The sequence below is a fragment of the Temnothorax longispinosus genome, chromosome 3 (genome assembly GCF_030848805.1).
Source record: "Temnothorax longispinosus isolate EJ_2023e chromosome 3, Tlon_JGU_v1, whole genome shotgun sequence".
Taxonomy (NCBI): Eukaryota; Metazoa; Arthropoda; class Insecta; order Hymenoptera; family Formicidae; genus Temnothorax; species Temnothorax longispinosus.
The window spans coordinates 10278768-10293532 of record NC_092360.1 but is presented as its reverse complement, the minus strand read 5'-3'; the positions used below and the strand labels follow the sequence as shown (position 1 = coordinate 10293532).

The window sequence follows — 14765 nt, the reverse complement described above, 5'->3', positions numbered from 1 at the left end:
CCATACCATAGCGAAAGAAAGGCAAAGAGGAGAGAAAAAAGGAGCCGGTTTGATGCAGCCGGCCGCGAAAAAGCGTCCATCGTTCGCCGGAGCGAGATCCGCTTTGAGGGAAAAGGAAAATAAAGCAAAATCGTAGCTTGTACCAACGGCCATCGTTCTTCTACCATTTTCCGGTTCTACCCGTGCCGTTCTTCCAGCGCCCGCAAGTGGCCAGCTGGCCGCCTGCGTTGCTTCATTATCCGAGCGAAGAGAAGAGCACTCCGCGCGGAATATATAGCAGTGAGCTAATTAAATTTTTCTTATTTGCACCCGTAACCGTAACGTCCTTCAGATTCAACACTTTGGATCAAACAGTCGCCCGAAGGAAACTTTTTGCCTCGCGTATCTCTAATACTTTTAGCGACGTTAGAGGTGTCGAAAATTACTTTAATCTACTTTTTAATCTAATTTTCCTGCTGTAAATATTGTTGGATCGCATTATTATCTTACGCTAAACAGAATCAAACGATCAAAGATCTACCATCTCAAAGTTACAAAAAAAAAAAAAAAGAACAAGGAATTTTTATCGTGATAAATAAAACGAAAGGGAGAGTGAGAATGCTCGATTGGATCTCGAACTACTAACCGCGAAACTATGAGAAAAACGACTACGAGAGTATCTGGGAGAAAATAGACGACCAAGATTTATCGCGCTACAGCGAACTTTTTCCCCCTTTTTCTCAATCGGGTAAATCGATCGGTAACGCCCGTCCGCTATTGGGGAGCATAATGCGATTTTACGACAGCGGGAATAAAAGACCTTGAAAACGTCGTGAAGCAAGATCCGGAGAAATCTTTCTAGTGGCGGTCGAAATCATTACAATATCTTTACGTTCCCCCACGATCCCCTATTGATCAATCCGGAAGGAATTTTCGCGAGGCGAGTGTGCATCAATGAACCTTGCTGCTCGGAAAAGATGTAATTTTGAAAAAGTAAAGAACTGTAAGCTTTCGATCTAATTTCGATGATTTTCCGTAAGCGTCTTTCGAAACTTTTTACGGTTACATCATTGACGTAAAATCGGAATTTTCCTCAGATCGTCGACGTGCTTGCCCGTCACATAGTAATCACATCTCTCTCTCTTTCCCACTTTTCTCTCCTCTCTCATTCGAGATAAGAGGAAAGACAGAAGATAGGTAGCTGAAAGACAGAAAGACTGAGAAGCCAGCAGCTCGCCACTCGGGTTTATTTCTGGATGTCCCGAGGACGACGTCACGAGCCGACCAGAATAGCGTGCATCTACGTCATGCCTGGGTAACCCCCACGGCGAATTTCGGAGACAGACGACAAGGTAGCCGAGACGAGACGGACAGCACACGAAGGCGTCAGCTGTTCGGCCTGTCTTTCGTGGACTTGCAAGCGCATGAAACGTTGAGCGTCGTCTGACCCGGCACATACTGATGCCAAACTTGTAGCGAAATTCTATCGCCTAAAACACGTAGCTAACGAACCTCTCATTCTCCCACGATAACTTGCGCTAAGCAAAAATTGATAATAATGCCGCTCAGTTATGCAAATTCGAAGACATATATCTGGGATAATATACGGGACGTGGATAAACACGATTCGCCGCTCTTAATTAACGTTCTACCATATTTCGCCAGTCCATATTCAAACCGCAAATCGACTTGATGCCGGGATATGAAGATTATCCCTTGACAGTAGAGCTCATTCGTATTCCGTTAACCAGACGTACCGGGTGGCGGTTCGTCGTCTCGTTACGTTACGAACGTAAGACGAAGGAAACGGAAGAGAAGCGCGCAGAACGAGGATGGGAAATGGGAAGGCAATGAAGATGAGTAAGGGGATAAGAGAGAGAACGGTAGAGGTGGCATGTCTAGGGTACTTTTCTAGGTGCGCGAGCGCAGCGTTATTCAATTAACGAAGGTTACGTCGCTCGTAGCTTCCACCTTCATTACCTAAACTTCATCTGCTTCTGGTTTTCCTGATTTCCATTCCGAGGATGGCAAGTCTTTTGAAATATCCGAGCAACTTGTACAAAACTTGAAAAATTATGTAATTTGTTGCAAGTAATTAATACAAGTAATTAATGCAAATTAATGCAAGTCTTAATACCGAGCAATAAGCGATTTAAAAAATCTTCTAACGTGACATAATTAATTCATAATTTCTTAAACTAGAAAAATGTCTGCATTGCCGAATTCATTCTCGCTACGTTAATGTAAAATATATCGCAGATAAAAAGTATCTTATCAATGAGATTCTTTTATCGCTGTAAAATTGCTTTGAAAAATTGTATTACAATATAGAAGAAATTAAATAAAATGTTAATAATGTCCAATCGTTTTTATGGAAACTTGAACACAAAACTATTAAAACTTTAAAACTAAGAAACGCGAAATAAATTTAGAAACGAGAATTCCGCTTAGTTCTAAAACTGTTGAATCTATTGTACGGAAATTTCTCGACCTTCGACGAAAACGTGCACTAGGCTAACTGGTCTGAAGTACTGCCAAATGTTAATTTACGTAACACTGACTTAGATTCGTTCCGACCAACGAGTAAAATAACAGAAAATTAAACTCAAAGGTAACTGCGAAATATTAACAAGTTTCAGACAATAGTTACACACATAATTTCTTTTCCGAAAAATCTGATTATTTGCCTCAATATTTCTGAGTAAAAGAGCCGCTAATAAAAGGCAAATTTCCAACATGCAATACCATATCGAAGGTACGAAACAATAAACGCATTCCTACGGTCAGCTGTTCTCCAATTAATCTGCTAATTCGACATTCGGAATGGCACGTCCCGTATCGTAACGAATTCCACCAAGCCTAACGTGACCTTGCATCTAAATCACGCAGATTGTATTCAGGCATAGAAATCGGGACAGAAGTCGCGTAACGACGTCCGCATGCTAGCACTGCAGCCGAATTCTGCGTATTGTGGAATCTCGTAAATCTCCGTTGCGAAACGGTCAATGAGTTCCACACAAGACACATGACTATTTCATTATCACCACAGAAGAGGCGTTTCGACTTCGCTGACCAAGCACGTACGATTTTACAATTATTTGCTTCGTCACGATTGATTATCAATCAGACCGTCGTCGGCACACATTAAATAGTATTGCGTAATAATAAGTCAATCCATTGAAAATGATAAATTCAGAAATATTAAATTAAATGTATACAAAAAATTTTTTTGCATCATCGAATCGGCTGTGTGATTTTTCCCTTTATTTTATTTCGTTTATTTCGCATAATATTATTTAATTGCAATTAATGGAATTTTTTTATGTCTCTATTTGTGTTATATGATCGAGAAGGAAGCGCAAATCGATTGAAGAACCAAATGCAAAACAATAGAACATACAACTTAGAATAATTTACCCTTCAAATTCCTCGATGTCTCCTGGCCTAGATTTTCCGACATTATTTTTCGTTGCATCATATACATGATGGCCCACACGACAGATATCACCGGCGCCCACATATCGCAAATATCACACACTGACTTATATATAATACGCGTTTTTATATCTCGTATAATAGCGAATCAGTTCATAGTTTATTATCAAAAAATTTTACGTTACATCGCCTAAAATCAAGATATAGAGTACTGTTTTAACTACCTAAACTTTTAAACTGTTAAAAAATTTACAATTGTGCGAAAAAGTTACTCTATAAAGCTCAAGCTCGACAGAAATGATCGAGGTCATCGACCGTGACGAATAAACAGTTGTCTTGACAGATCACTCTGAAAAGAATATCAGCACAAGATACCATTATATGTGTATGTAAAGTTATATACACGTGTGTATAAAAGCGTCATCGTCAATGAGCGTCACGTTGTTAGCTAATAAATAGCACCTTCTTCAATAAATTCAAGAAAAATTCACCAACTACTCTGTGATTGAGACGGGAGATGATTAAAAGATTCTCCTCTTTAAAAAAACCAGCAAAAATATTTAATATTATGTTGTCACAACAATCACTAAATTTGCACAATCAATCGCGTCGCAATTTCCATGATTTTCCGCGCAGCTGTGGCAAGTCATCATTTTTCGCCGCCATTTTTAATTCAAAATTCACGCAATATTGCCGCGGCATATATACATGTATGGAGTGTATATATACATTTTCAAAATTAACAATAATCCTGGCGATCCGCCCAGCTGACTCGTATTTATTTGTCGTGCTTATAACACGTGGCGTTTGACGACACGTGACACGCGGAGATTACGTGAATGCGAATCCCGCCGATTCTCCGCGTCGCGGATGTTGACAAAGATGAGTCGCTCCTCTCTCCGCGTTCGTCGAAGCGAATCTCTCCAGACAGATCAAAGGGTTTTCGCGACTGAGGATGAGGTATTCGTGAAACGAAAAAAATCGCTTCGACGGTCCCGCTAGCGACAAGCGTGGGCACGCTTCGAGATTCGACTGCTGCATCTTATCCTAAATTTAGCCTTGCCGGCTGCGTCCTACATTAGAAGGATCTGCTGTGTGTGTGTATAGACTTGTATGTATATGTGCTTGTATGTGAGTATGTGACTTTAATGACGTCCCGCGATGTCGGGCCGATGTGTGCGATGGGTGAAACGGAAATCGACGTCTGCACTAGGATTGTATAACTTTACTAGCACGTGTAGATGAGAAAGTTTTCATGTACTCCTATCAATATTAGAATTGCAAACGCATCTATTCCATTAAAAAAGTTAAATTAAAGTGCATCTCTTTATTAATAACAATATTTCTAAAATATCAAATATATATTACTTAAATACGTTAATAATCCGAACTTTATTAAAACGTTGCTCCATTTAATCATAATATATTTACTGAAAGAAGATTACTGAAAAAATAATATTTCTCTTACAAAAATACGTAATAAACTAGACGATTTAAGGAAAAAAAATGTATAGTAACATTAAGTCCGTAATATAATTTGCGTTAAATTTAGGATGCAATTCCATTGATAATTTTATACACTATATATACATGCGAATCTTAATATGTACATACATATCTTATATGTATATATGTGTATATTCTGAATCTTTAAATGCTTTTTATATTGGCATATAAGATTATAAATGAAATTCTATTTTGAATTCTAACGCGAATAGATTGTCGACAGCTTACGAAAGTGAAACGTCGCGGCGGCGTCGCGTCGGTTTTGTGTGAGATTTAGTATAGCAACATTGTGATATGTGTAACGAATGTAACAAATGAGTGGTGCGATCGATACGCGAATGTACACCACGTGGCGTACGTAGCACCGCTCAGTGGACTACGGTCCCGAGACGTGGACTATCGATACTAATTGGCAGCCACGACTAGTGTTCTGTGCCAAATGTATCGAAACCATTATAACCCGGTAGCGGTAGTGGAAGCCAATAACGGAGCGATATGCGACTGACCGAATGAACAACGCGACGTGGTAGGAAGGTCCACTGTAACAAGTGTAATAGAACCGAACTGGTATTCCTATTGATCAAATTAATAATACACGAATGATGTGTGACGTAAACAAGCATAATTCATGAGGCGAAACAAAATAATTTGCCGCACGTTTAGAATGTCCACGTGCTTTAATTATAAACGCGTATTGTGGTACGTACGAGCAAATAATGAGGCTAATAGCAATATGTACCGATATCGAAGCAAAATGGAGAATTATCCTTCCGTTGCGTGCTATGCCGTTGCTAATCGTTCGCCACGAAAACCGTACGAGTTCGCTCGCGCGCACGTACAGGCGTGCATTATTCCCCCCACGTGCATAATTAGATTCGCCATCGGGACATATCACGAGTAATGCTTGCGACACGAATAATTCTATTGATTTTGCCGTACCCTTCGCCTTGATATTAATCGATACGAATCCCCTCTGCAAATGCACCATCCATTAATGATCGAATTCTCGCACAACGCTCCATCCATAATACACGTTCGCCATTCAGAATTTGCCTCAAGGAAATGATCAGAATGCGTTTCCAACAGCGATCTCGATAAGCCTCGAATGCATTACGACTTACGACCAGCTTAAAATAAAAAACACTTATTCTTGGCGCGTTTTGTATAAGAGACAATATAAAGCTATTATTTTCCTAAATATGTTCCATATGAGGTTCCATATATGTTAAAAAAATATATATATAACTTATCCAAAAAATGCAAATCGAATAAGAGAAGATTCCAGGCTTATTTGTGACTCCGCCTAATAACCACTCAACGATCGTTCTCACATTCTACTGCTGCTGTTAATCCACTTCCGGGATGCACCAGAATACCCAAGAGCATATCGACCCACTTGCTCGCAAAACCTCAGAGAGCCCCGCATTTTCGATCACCCGACCTCTTTCTTCAGTCATTTTGCAGTTCGATCAAGGGGAGTTTTGCCAAGCTCCATCCGATAATGTCGGGACACGAAAAACCCTTCCGCCCAACACTCGATGGACTACGACGGTGCCTTTCAACTTCGCATCTAGTTTGTCGACCTTTTCACATGCGTCGACTTTGTAAGCACTTTTTCTTTCAGGGTAGTCTACTGCTTTATCAAATTCCGCACGACAGTATATATAATTCGTCATCGCGTACACAAGTCATTACTATTCGATTTAACTTTTGTTCACAGAGTAAAATGCCAATCTGATCGATAAATCAAAATTCTCTCTATTCGTTAAACATTTTTCTTAAAGTGTTCGTTAAAAGTTTTCCTTCAGCCTCACTACAAAACAGCAGATCTCGTTTATAGCGTACAACTGCGTGTTTTACAGCTCATTATAACTATTATAATAATAGATATATAGATAATAGAGAAACACCCCATTGCAATCCTATACATATCCATGCTTTCAATATCGCGCTATACTTTTCGATTTTCTCATATATCTATATATTCTTCAAGTCAGTAAGGTAAATGTACCAATGCAAATGCCTGGACACGTACCTATATCTGAACATTTTTTTTTTCATTTTAGTCCTTAAATAAATTATAACGCGAATTAAAATCAAAGAATCAAAGATAAACATATTTTTCTTGTATTATATTTTTATCTCTGATTTTCGCGTTATACTTATTTAAAAACTAAAATGATAAAAGTGTCCAGATATAGGTCTTAAATGTCCCAGCATTGGTATATTTACCTTATATCATACTAAATTATCGAGTTAATTGATACATACTAAACTCGATTTACGGCACAAATCTGAAGTCGGAACAAAATCGTAGCTGCGCACACTTAATCGCGTCGCATCCGCCGGAGATTAATACCGCGAGCGAACCAAACGCGCAGAAAGCAAACTGGAAAGGGATAGGAAATTATGAAAGGCGGAACAACGCATACTTGCTGGCTTGAACGAACATTAACGAGGTCGGTTAACCCCGATGCACGATGGCCTGACGGTAGAAACCAATGCGATGAAATATCTACGAACTTCGCGCGCAGGAAGCACCGGCGAGAATTGTTTCGGCGAAACTTGCACAAGCAAGCGCCGATATACAAGTGCACCTGCAAATAGGTGTATCCCTAAAGCTGTTCAGAATCGAGGTATCTAGAATGAAATCCGATCCCAATATACTTCTTGCCTGACGTACGTAGCGTTCGCGTTTATTTCAACGCCGCAAATTATTCCGAGGCCCATGAGATCGATGCATCACCCATTACGAAAACTTCTTAATTGAATTTTAATTGAGAACGATCGAAATTCGTTCCAACGCAGCGAACCGCGACAACTTCAGCCTCGATGGATTCGTATCCGAGAATTAAAGCCATCGACTATCGGTTGGTTTGGGTTTTAAGAAGATTTGGGTTTAATGTCGTATTATAAATTTCGCAAAAACGAAAAATTACAAAATGATCGCGAACATTCACAAAATTCGTTTCAATCGCGGAATTTCGCGCGATTCCTTTAGTGACAGTGATTTACGGATGGATGAAGTATCAAATGTTAACGAGGGTATAACGAGACACGTGTTTAATTTATCGCCTGCTAGAAATCTTACTGAAATATCTATTTTCTTTGACGGGTTAAGAATAGAGCCAACATGCCACTCCCGATCGACGATGTCGCTGAGAACAATAGTGACGGGTGTCGTCGGGCTGAATATAACGAGTGCCAACCTATAGACGGTATAAGCTGCTGTTGTTTGCGACAACAGGGCTTTGCAGTAGTGCTTTATTATGAAGCTCGCCGAATTATGCTACCGTCGTATGATGAAAATACAGAAACCCGAGCATCATTGTTGGAAGCATTGCAGGAAAATCCGCAAACTTCTACAAATATTAATGATTCACATACACAGTTAATAAGATCTCTCCCGTTGCCATCCAGCGAGTCTGCGTCTTATTGTTATTCAGTAGCGTCAAGAATAAATTTATTCTGCTCTGCCGCTGACAATTTTCTTACTTCCGAAACAATGTTTTCAGAATGTTATCCTCGGACAGTTAATCTCGCCATGTATGTACCTGATTGCTTTTTCGAAAAATATCTCAAAATATCAGATGCCTGACCCGTGAAATTTAATTCACGTGCAATCGATGACTACCAATTAATCGCAAATATAAATCCTTTTGCGGGATAACAATGACGAAATTTAGAATCATCAGAAGTTTTTAGAGTACATAAATTTTAAAACAGATTCACCATTAAATGTAAAATGATATGTGTATCATTTTACTGTGCAATAATATTTATTACGCTTCGCGGGAACATTATCGTAGCAAACAGCTGCATCGAAAGCAGCTCGACTAAGTAAGCATCGCGCAGTCTGAAGACTCCGCACGGAAATGTTCAAGCCGAAAGTAATAAACTTTTTCCCGGACACGAGATCGTACCGTAAAGTACGACGGGCAATAACTAGACGAGCCGGGGGCCGTCGAAACACCCACACGCCATCCACCTATACGTAGAATGCTACATAGGTAAATATCTATAAGCTACTGTAAAACACGGCGGACACAATAACACATCTCTGCTTTGGGAAGAGCAACACATACATATATACGCTCTCGCCCCACTTCCCATTCATTGCTCTCATTATCAGGCACGTCATCTCCTCTTTCGTCCTTCATTGCCGCGTCTTCTATCAACGCGAGAGTGTGTATCTGCCGTTGCGCATATATATATACGAAGGTAAAGTAATACATTGTGTAAGAACAAAGGGTCGCGCATATAGAACGCCCACGGTCTCCGCGATATTTCCCGATATTTCAGACATCAATCGAATTCGAATTTGATTCGCTCCAAGTCGCTCTCCGACCTCATTTCGCAAATTTATCGAACGCGATATTTATATTTTATCACGGGAAGAGTATCTATATACACTTTTTATACAGTAATATTATAATTTTCTTCAATATTTAGATTTTAAAAATCCTATAAACCAGTATATACAACAAGCTTTCAATTTCAAATAATAATCTTGGTTTTTCATTAAATCTAACTGACTCCGTGTCTATCGATTTTATTCCAAAGCGAACGGCGATTTTAACGTAACTAATTAATTAATAACATGGTGATTCATGTACGACTGAATTTTACAATTCGATAATATGACTTTTTTTATTTTTATATATAGATATATGTATGGTGAGATGAAATATTGTATAACAGCTGGCTTGAAACAACATACGCTATCCAATTAGTCGATAAGGGGGTGAAAGATCACGTGTAGTCATATACTATACGTGAATGCTTGCACAGTGCGGTATGTACGAGTAAATATATAAAGCCCACAGGTTGTCAGGCTAAGCGAGCTACCGAGTCATAAACCATCCACGACTCCCTGTGCTTCTATCTCTCTACGTCTTCGTCTGCAAAAACGCATACACCGCAGAAATTGAAAACCATCGTCGCTACGACCTTGCCGGTGTGTCTCGTCTTACAAATTAGAAGCGCGCCACGACGCAACGTTTGACCCGGCAAGTAACCGAACGTACAAAATAGAAATTCTAATAAAACGACTCGCCGACCGTGACTAATGAAAGTAAGAACGATATATAATTTCAGACGAGATGCTTTTGCGCGCGAGAACAATACGTATTCTCAAAACAACGGTTTGCGTAGATGAATATAACAAAAAAATTACTTCACGGATTATAAATATTTTACTTGAAAGTCATTACAGGAGAGGCGACGCTACGATGACGCTATGAGAGTCCCTCCGCGCTTTTTTTGCTCCGGTGAAAGTCTTTTATAAAAAAAAAAGAAGAAAAAAGAAAAAAATATCTGCGACTTGAAGTTACATGATCGCTCCGACAATAAATGTGTCTATTTTAGCGTTAACGCTGTTTACGCCCGAATGCCCTTCTGGATACGTCCGCCCGCCGTTGGCCTACATATACAGAAGTTCATAGCTGAAAAGGGAATCAATACGTTACCTTTACCTCCACCGCGTTTTCTCGCAGCACGTGCTGCCATACAATCGCTATTCCTCTATACACGATGTACTCTCGAAATGCGATCGCGTCGCGCGAGCAACGTTTCGCGGAAATTTGTAAACTCGAGTGCGACACGATCCCACACACGCTCGTATAGAGAGACGCCGTGAAAAACGGCGAGAGACCCACACCCCTTCTGCTCCCAGTATACCGGAGCCCCATGAAATATCGATTCTTCGCGCGAGATGATTTGACGCGCGCTGCTGCACCACGCTCGCGAAACACGTGGCGTCCAGGGATTAACCTCAGAACCGCACAACTCCACGCGACGTCATAAACTACACGCTATCCGAGGAACCCCGGGCGCTTTAGTTATTTACGCCTTTCTTATCCGTCAACGAAGACAACCTACGTAATACGCTCCCCGCAGCTCGGCGAACGCTCTTCGAAGTACGAAATACCACATTCGTCTTGCTAATTGGTTTAACAGCGGGAAAATTACCGCAGAATTTGGCAAGGACAAATCTTAAAGTTATTAAAAGCGATCTCTTCATTTTCGGCGCGGCGAGCTTCCGCGCGAAGTCTCAAGTTTCGCTTCCGACTTCTCCCCGAGAGAGAGAGAGATCTATAACTTCTATCTAAAGAAACCCGTCCCATTCTAGTACGATCGATCCCTCTTTTCTTCCCACCCCGACGATAATTAAACATTGAATCGACGTTAAATATATTCCGGCGACTTTCATGGCCCCGCGATCGTCGTCGCTCACGCAATTTAAGCGAGAAGTTAAATTTAAACCAAACGACAGATTTAAATTCCACTTAAACTTTACACGCGAAACGCGCTTTTAAGTAAACACCCATACATCGTCGAGTACGCGATTCTAATTAAATGGCCAAAGTGAATTACGTCTGGACATTAAGCTTGAAATTTCTGCAAAAATAGGATGGCCTCCTTTCGACTCGAGCAAAACAACGCTTTAGTAGCAGCGCGCTTTAGTAATTTTGCAAGAAACGAAAGGGGGAAATCTAATAAGTATCGCCGCCTTCTCGCCGTATATATAGCTCACAAAATCCTTCAACTTAATTTCCGCTAAGAATAAGCGAAATAAATACATTTTAAGCGTGTTTATATATCGTTTCGGTGTGTCGGCAACGAATCGTTTCATTAAAATGTCAAGATCGCATAAAATTACACCTAATCGTATATTCTCGTGAATATCGAGCGCACAAAATAAGGATCTGTACGTATAACGAGACGCCGTAATCAATGTTATCTCACGGCTAATCGCGCGTAATAAAGCGAGCGCTCTAATGTCGACAAGAACTCTGAAAATCTCTCGCGATTATGGAGCAAGGTTGGCGCTCTAAAGATCGCCCGCTAAAATACGCCGTCGTCGCCGTCGTCGCAAAAGCGAGGAGGCGACCGAGAGAGCGCGATGTAGCGCGATGCAATTTCGAGAACAGAATTGTCGGCACCGCCTGGTGATGACCGAGCCCATGGCCGTGAGAGTTACACGTCGGCATTACCGCGGGCGAGGGAGCCTCGCCTAGTGCCGAAATTATTGCGTTTTCTTGGCCCCCGTTCAAGCAACGAAACGACGGCTTATATCTTATATCCCGCGACGATGACGGCGCGATTATTGCAACACGCCGCCAGCCAACTGGCCGACATCGATGAGAATCGTGATCTCATCGAAGAGACGAGTTCGCAATATCGAGGCTTTTCCCGATATCACCCCCTATGATTCATGCACGAGAATCGAACGGCGTGAGAATAATGCGATTTAGCTTTCCGTACAGCTTGCCTAAGAAAATTAAGCTAAGTCCAAGATTGACAGGCTTATACTTAGCGTGAAATGCGATTGTGTGCAACTATTGACAAATTTTCACTTTCTCACAGAATCTCTTCAATGAAGAAAAGATGATAAGACAGAAATAAATTTCTAATCCGAATAGTTGCCGCAAAACCACACAATGCAACTAACTTTTATAAAAGTCGCGTAATCTCGAAGATAAAAATTAAGTTGAATCTAAGATCGATTGAAGTGCGATTGCATTTATTAAGAGATTTTTTTCTATTTTGATTGCTTGCCTTTTTTTACCATCGCGTAATATTCTCGTAATAAGTAATTAAGATAAATTAAGAATATTGTCAACATATTACATTGAATTATTGCATATCAATATTTGTATACTTACATTATTGTAAATATGTTAATATCAATAAATATATTGTAATTTTGTATTTTTATTTCCTCACAAAATAAAAGAAGCTACCAAGATTAAATAACATAATAAATTCGAGTATCTTTGCACAATACACTGTTAAATATTAAAGGTTAAAATTTAAACTAATACCTTGAATTAAATAACATTTTGTTATTTTTAACTACCATGTGTGTCGAAATTTATTATTTTAACTCCATCGATTAAATTAAATTAACATTGTTTCAGTTTCAAATTGACGGCATATTGAGTAGGAGCAGTGGTGACTTATAATTATGATTAAAAATGACTCAAATTGAGTATGTATAATTTGACGTTACGAATTTAACAGTGTATCGATACATTTCTATATATTATTAAATACGATATGTAAATTACAACAATATTAATCAGACGTGTTTGACAAGAACGTTTCTGCGAGAAACGCTTTCAAAAAAACTACCAACATCCTTTTCACTCGAATCACGCGAGATGCAACAGCAAATTCCGGTTGCGTGACGCGTAAGTTCGCGATTCGATTTCGCACAACTTCCGCAAAAATTTCGCAGACTCGAAAAACGCGTTTATACTTTTCGCGCATGCGATCGAAAACGGGAAATATGCGAAACGGCACGTCGTTTCGCAGTAAAGTTTTCCACATCGTTGGAATTTCTACGCTTGCACGCGGGAGGGAATAAACAAGGCAGGATTACAAGAGATCGCGCGAGCGAGCTATCCTCTTTAAAAGCCCTCGTTCCGCGCCGAAAAAGGGTCGCGAGTTACACGTGGCCAATGCCCCCGTATAATGCGAGTCTCGCGCGACCATCGGGACCGGTCGAGCGAAGAGCACGCTCGTCAAAACACGTCACTTCCCGAACCGTCGTCGTCGATCGGCGCGGTGCGCGAATTCAAGGTCGCGAGGGGTGGCGCGCAGCTCCGGAGCGATGATCGGCGACCTGAACACCTGACCGCCCCCCCCTCCCACCCTCCCGTTAACACACGTTACTCCTTTCTCTCGCTCGTAAATCGCAAGGTGAACGCGAATTCGACGTAAAAACACCGTGGTCGCGCGAGAAGGGAGGAAGCGGCGGAGAAGCGCGGGGGATGCACGCGATCCGTCAACCCGAATGACAGTTGACCGAGTGACCCGCGCGAGCCGCAGCCGCCCCTCCCACGCCGCGACTCCGGCAATTTCGCTGCGAATCGACGAGCTGACAATTGATGTTCGTAAGACATGTACGAGCTTACCACCTTGTTTACGCACTGGCATCCTTCCCAGGTGGTGGTCCTCGCAGGGGGTTGACGAGACGAGACGAGACGAGACGAGCGGCGAGAAACACAGGCGACTCCAGGCGCGGAGCTGTCGGTGCTCCGGAACGGTCCAATACGGAGCGACGGGGGAAAGAGAGAGACGGAGAGACTGAAAAACGCGAGGCACCGCGGAAAACGGGCGAGAGAGCGGCACGGACGACAACGACAACACGACTGCCCGCCGCGGTCTCACGCGGTCTGTCACTTCCCTTCGCACGGGCCGGGGAACGCCGCTCGAAAATCCGCGAATTACCGCCGCGTATAGGGGATCCGCGAAACACGACCGGACGCCGCCGCGCACTGTGTTTTGTTGTCGAATGCGAATTTAACCGGAACGGGCCACTCCGTTTCGCGCACGGCGCGTAACGCGCGGACGCGCGCACCCGGCACACGGTAAACGTCACGTCGCCAGCGACGGGAATCCGCGGGCGTCGACGGACCACGGTGCGAAAACGTGCGGAAACCGCGTAAGAGCGACGCGATATAAACACACACAGGCGGCCGCCGCCACCACTCGGCCACGAGCAATATGGCGTCCGCCTGGTCTAGCAGCCGGAAAACCGACTGGCTGGCAGGAGTGGAACGCCCGCCCCGGATTGGTCCGCCGGCCGCCTCGTGACGTCACCCGCTCGTAAGCTCTCTCGGCTCTCTCTCGCTCTCGCACCCGTGCGCCGTGCGCGCCCCGCCGCCCGCCGCCCGCCGCCCGCTGCGCCATGCTACCGCGCAAACAACCCCCTCGTGCACCTGCCGACGCGACGTTCCGACGACGTTCGATTGTTCCCGGCTCTACCCGATAATCGCTCTCTTCACCACCTTTATGCGGACACTCTTTCCGTCACTCAGAGATATGTTAGCACGCAC

General features: G+C 42.3%; 1 protein-coding gene across 2 annotated transcripts in view; it reads right to left on the bottom strand.

Moving 5' to 3' along the window:
• The window catches only part of Dlg1 (discs large 1), a 496300-nt gene extending 481851 nt beyond the window's left edge, over window positions 1-14449 (bottom strand). The window contains exon 1 of one of the 2 annotated variants that reach the window (XM_071773514.1): window positions 13842-14449. In XM_071773514.1, coding sequence (XP_071629615.1) covers window positions 13842-13863 — 22 coding nt within the window. In that variant the 5' untranslated portion in view covers window positions 13864-14449. The remainder of the gene's footprint in view (window positions 1-13841) is intronic. The other variant, XM_071773517.1, reaches the window with a different exon arrangement.
• Between the last annotated feature and the right edge of the window lie 316 nt (window positions 14450-14765).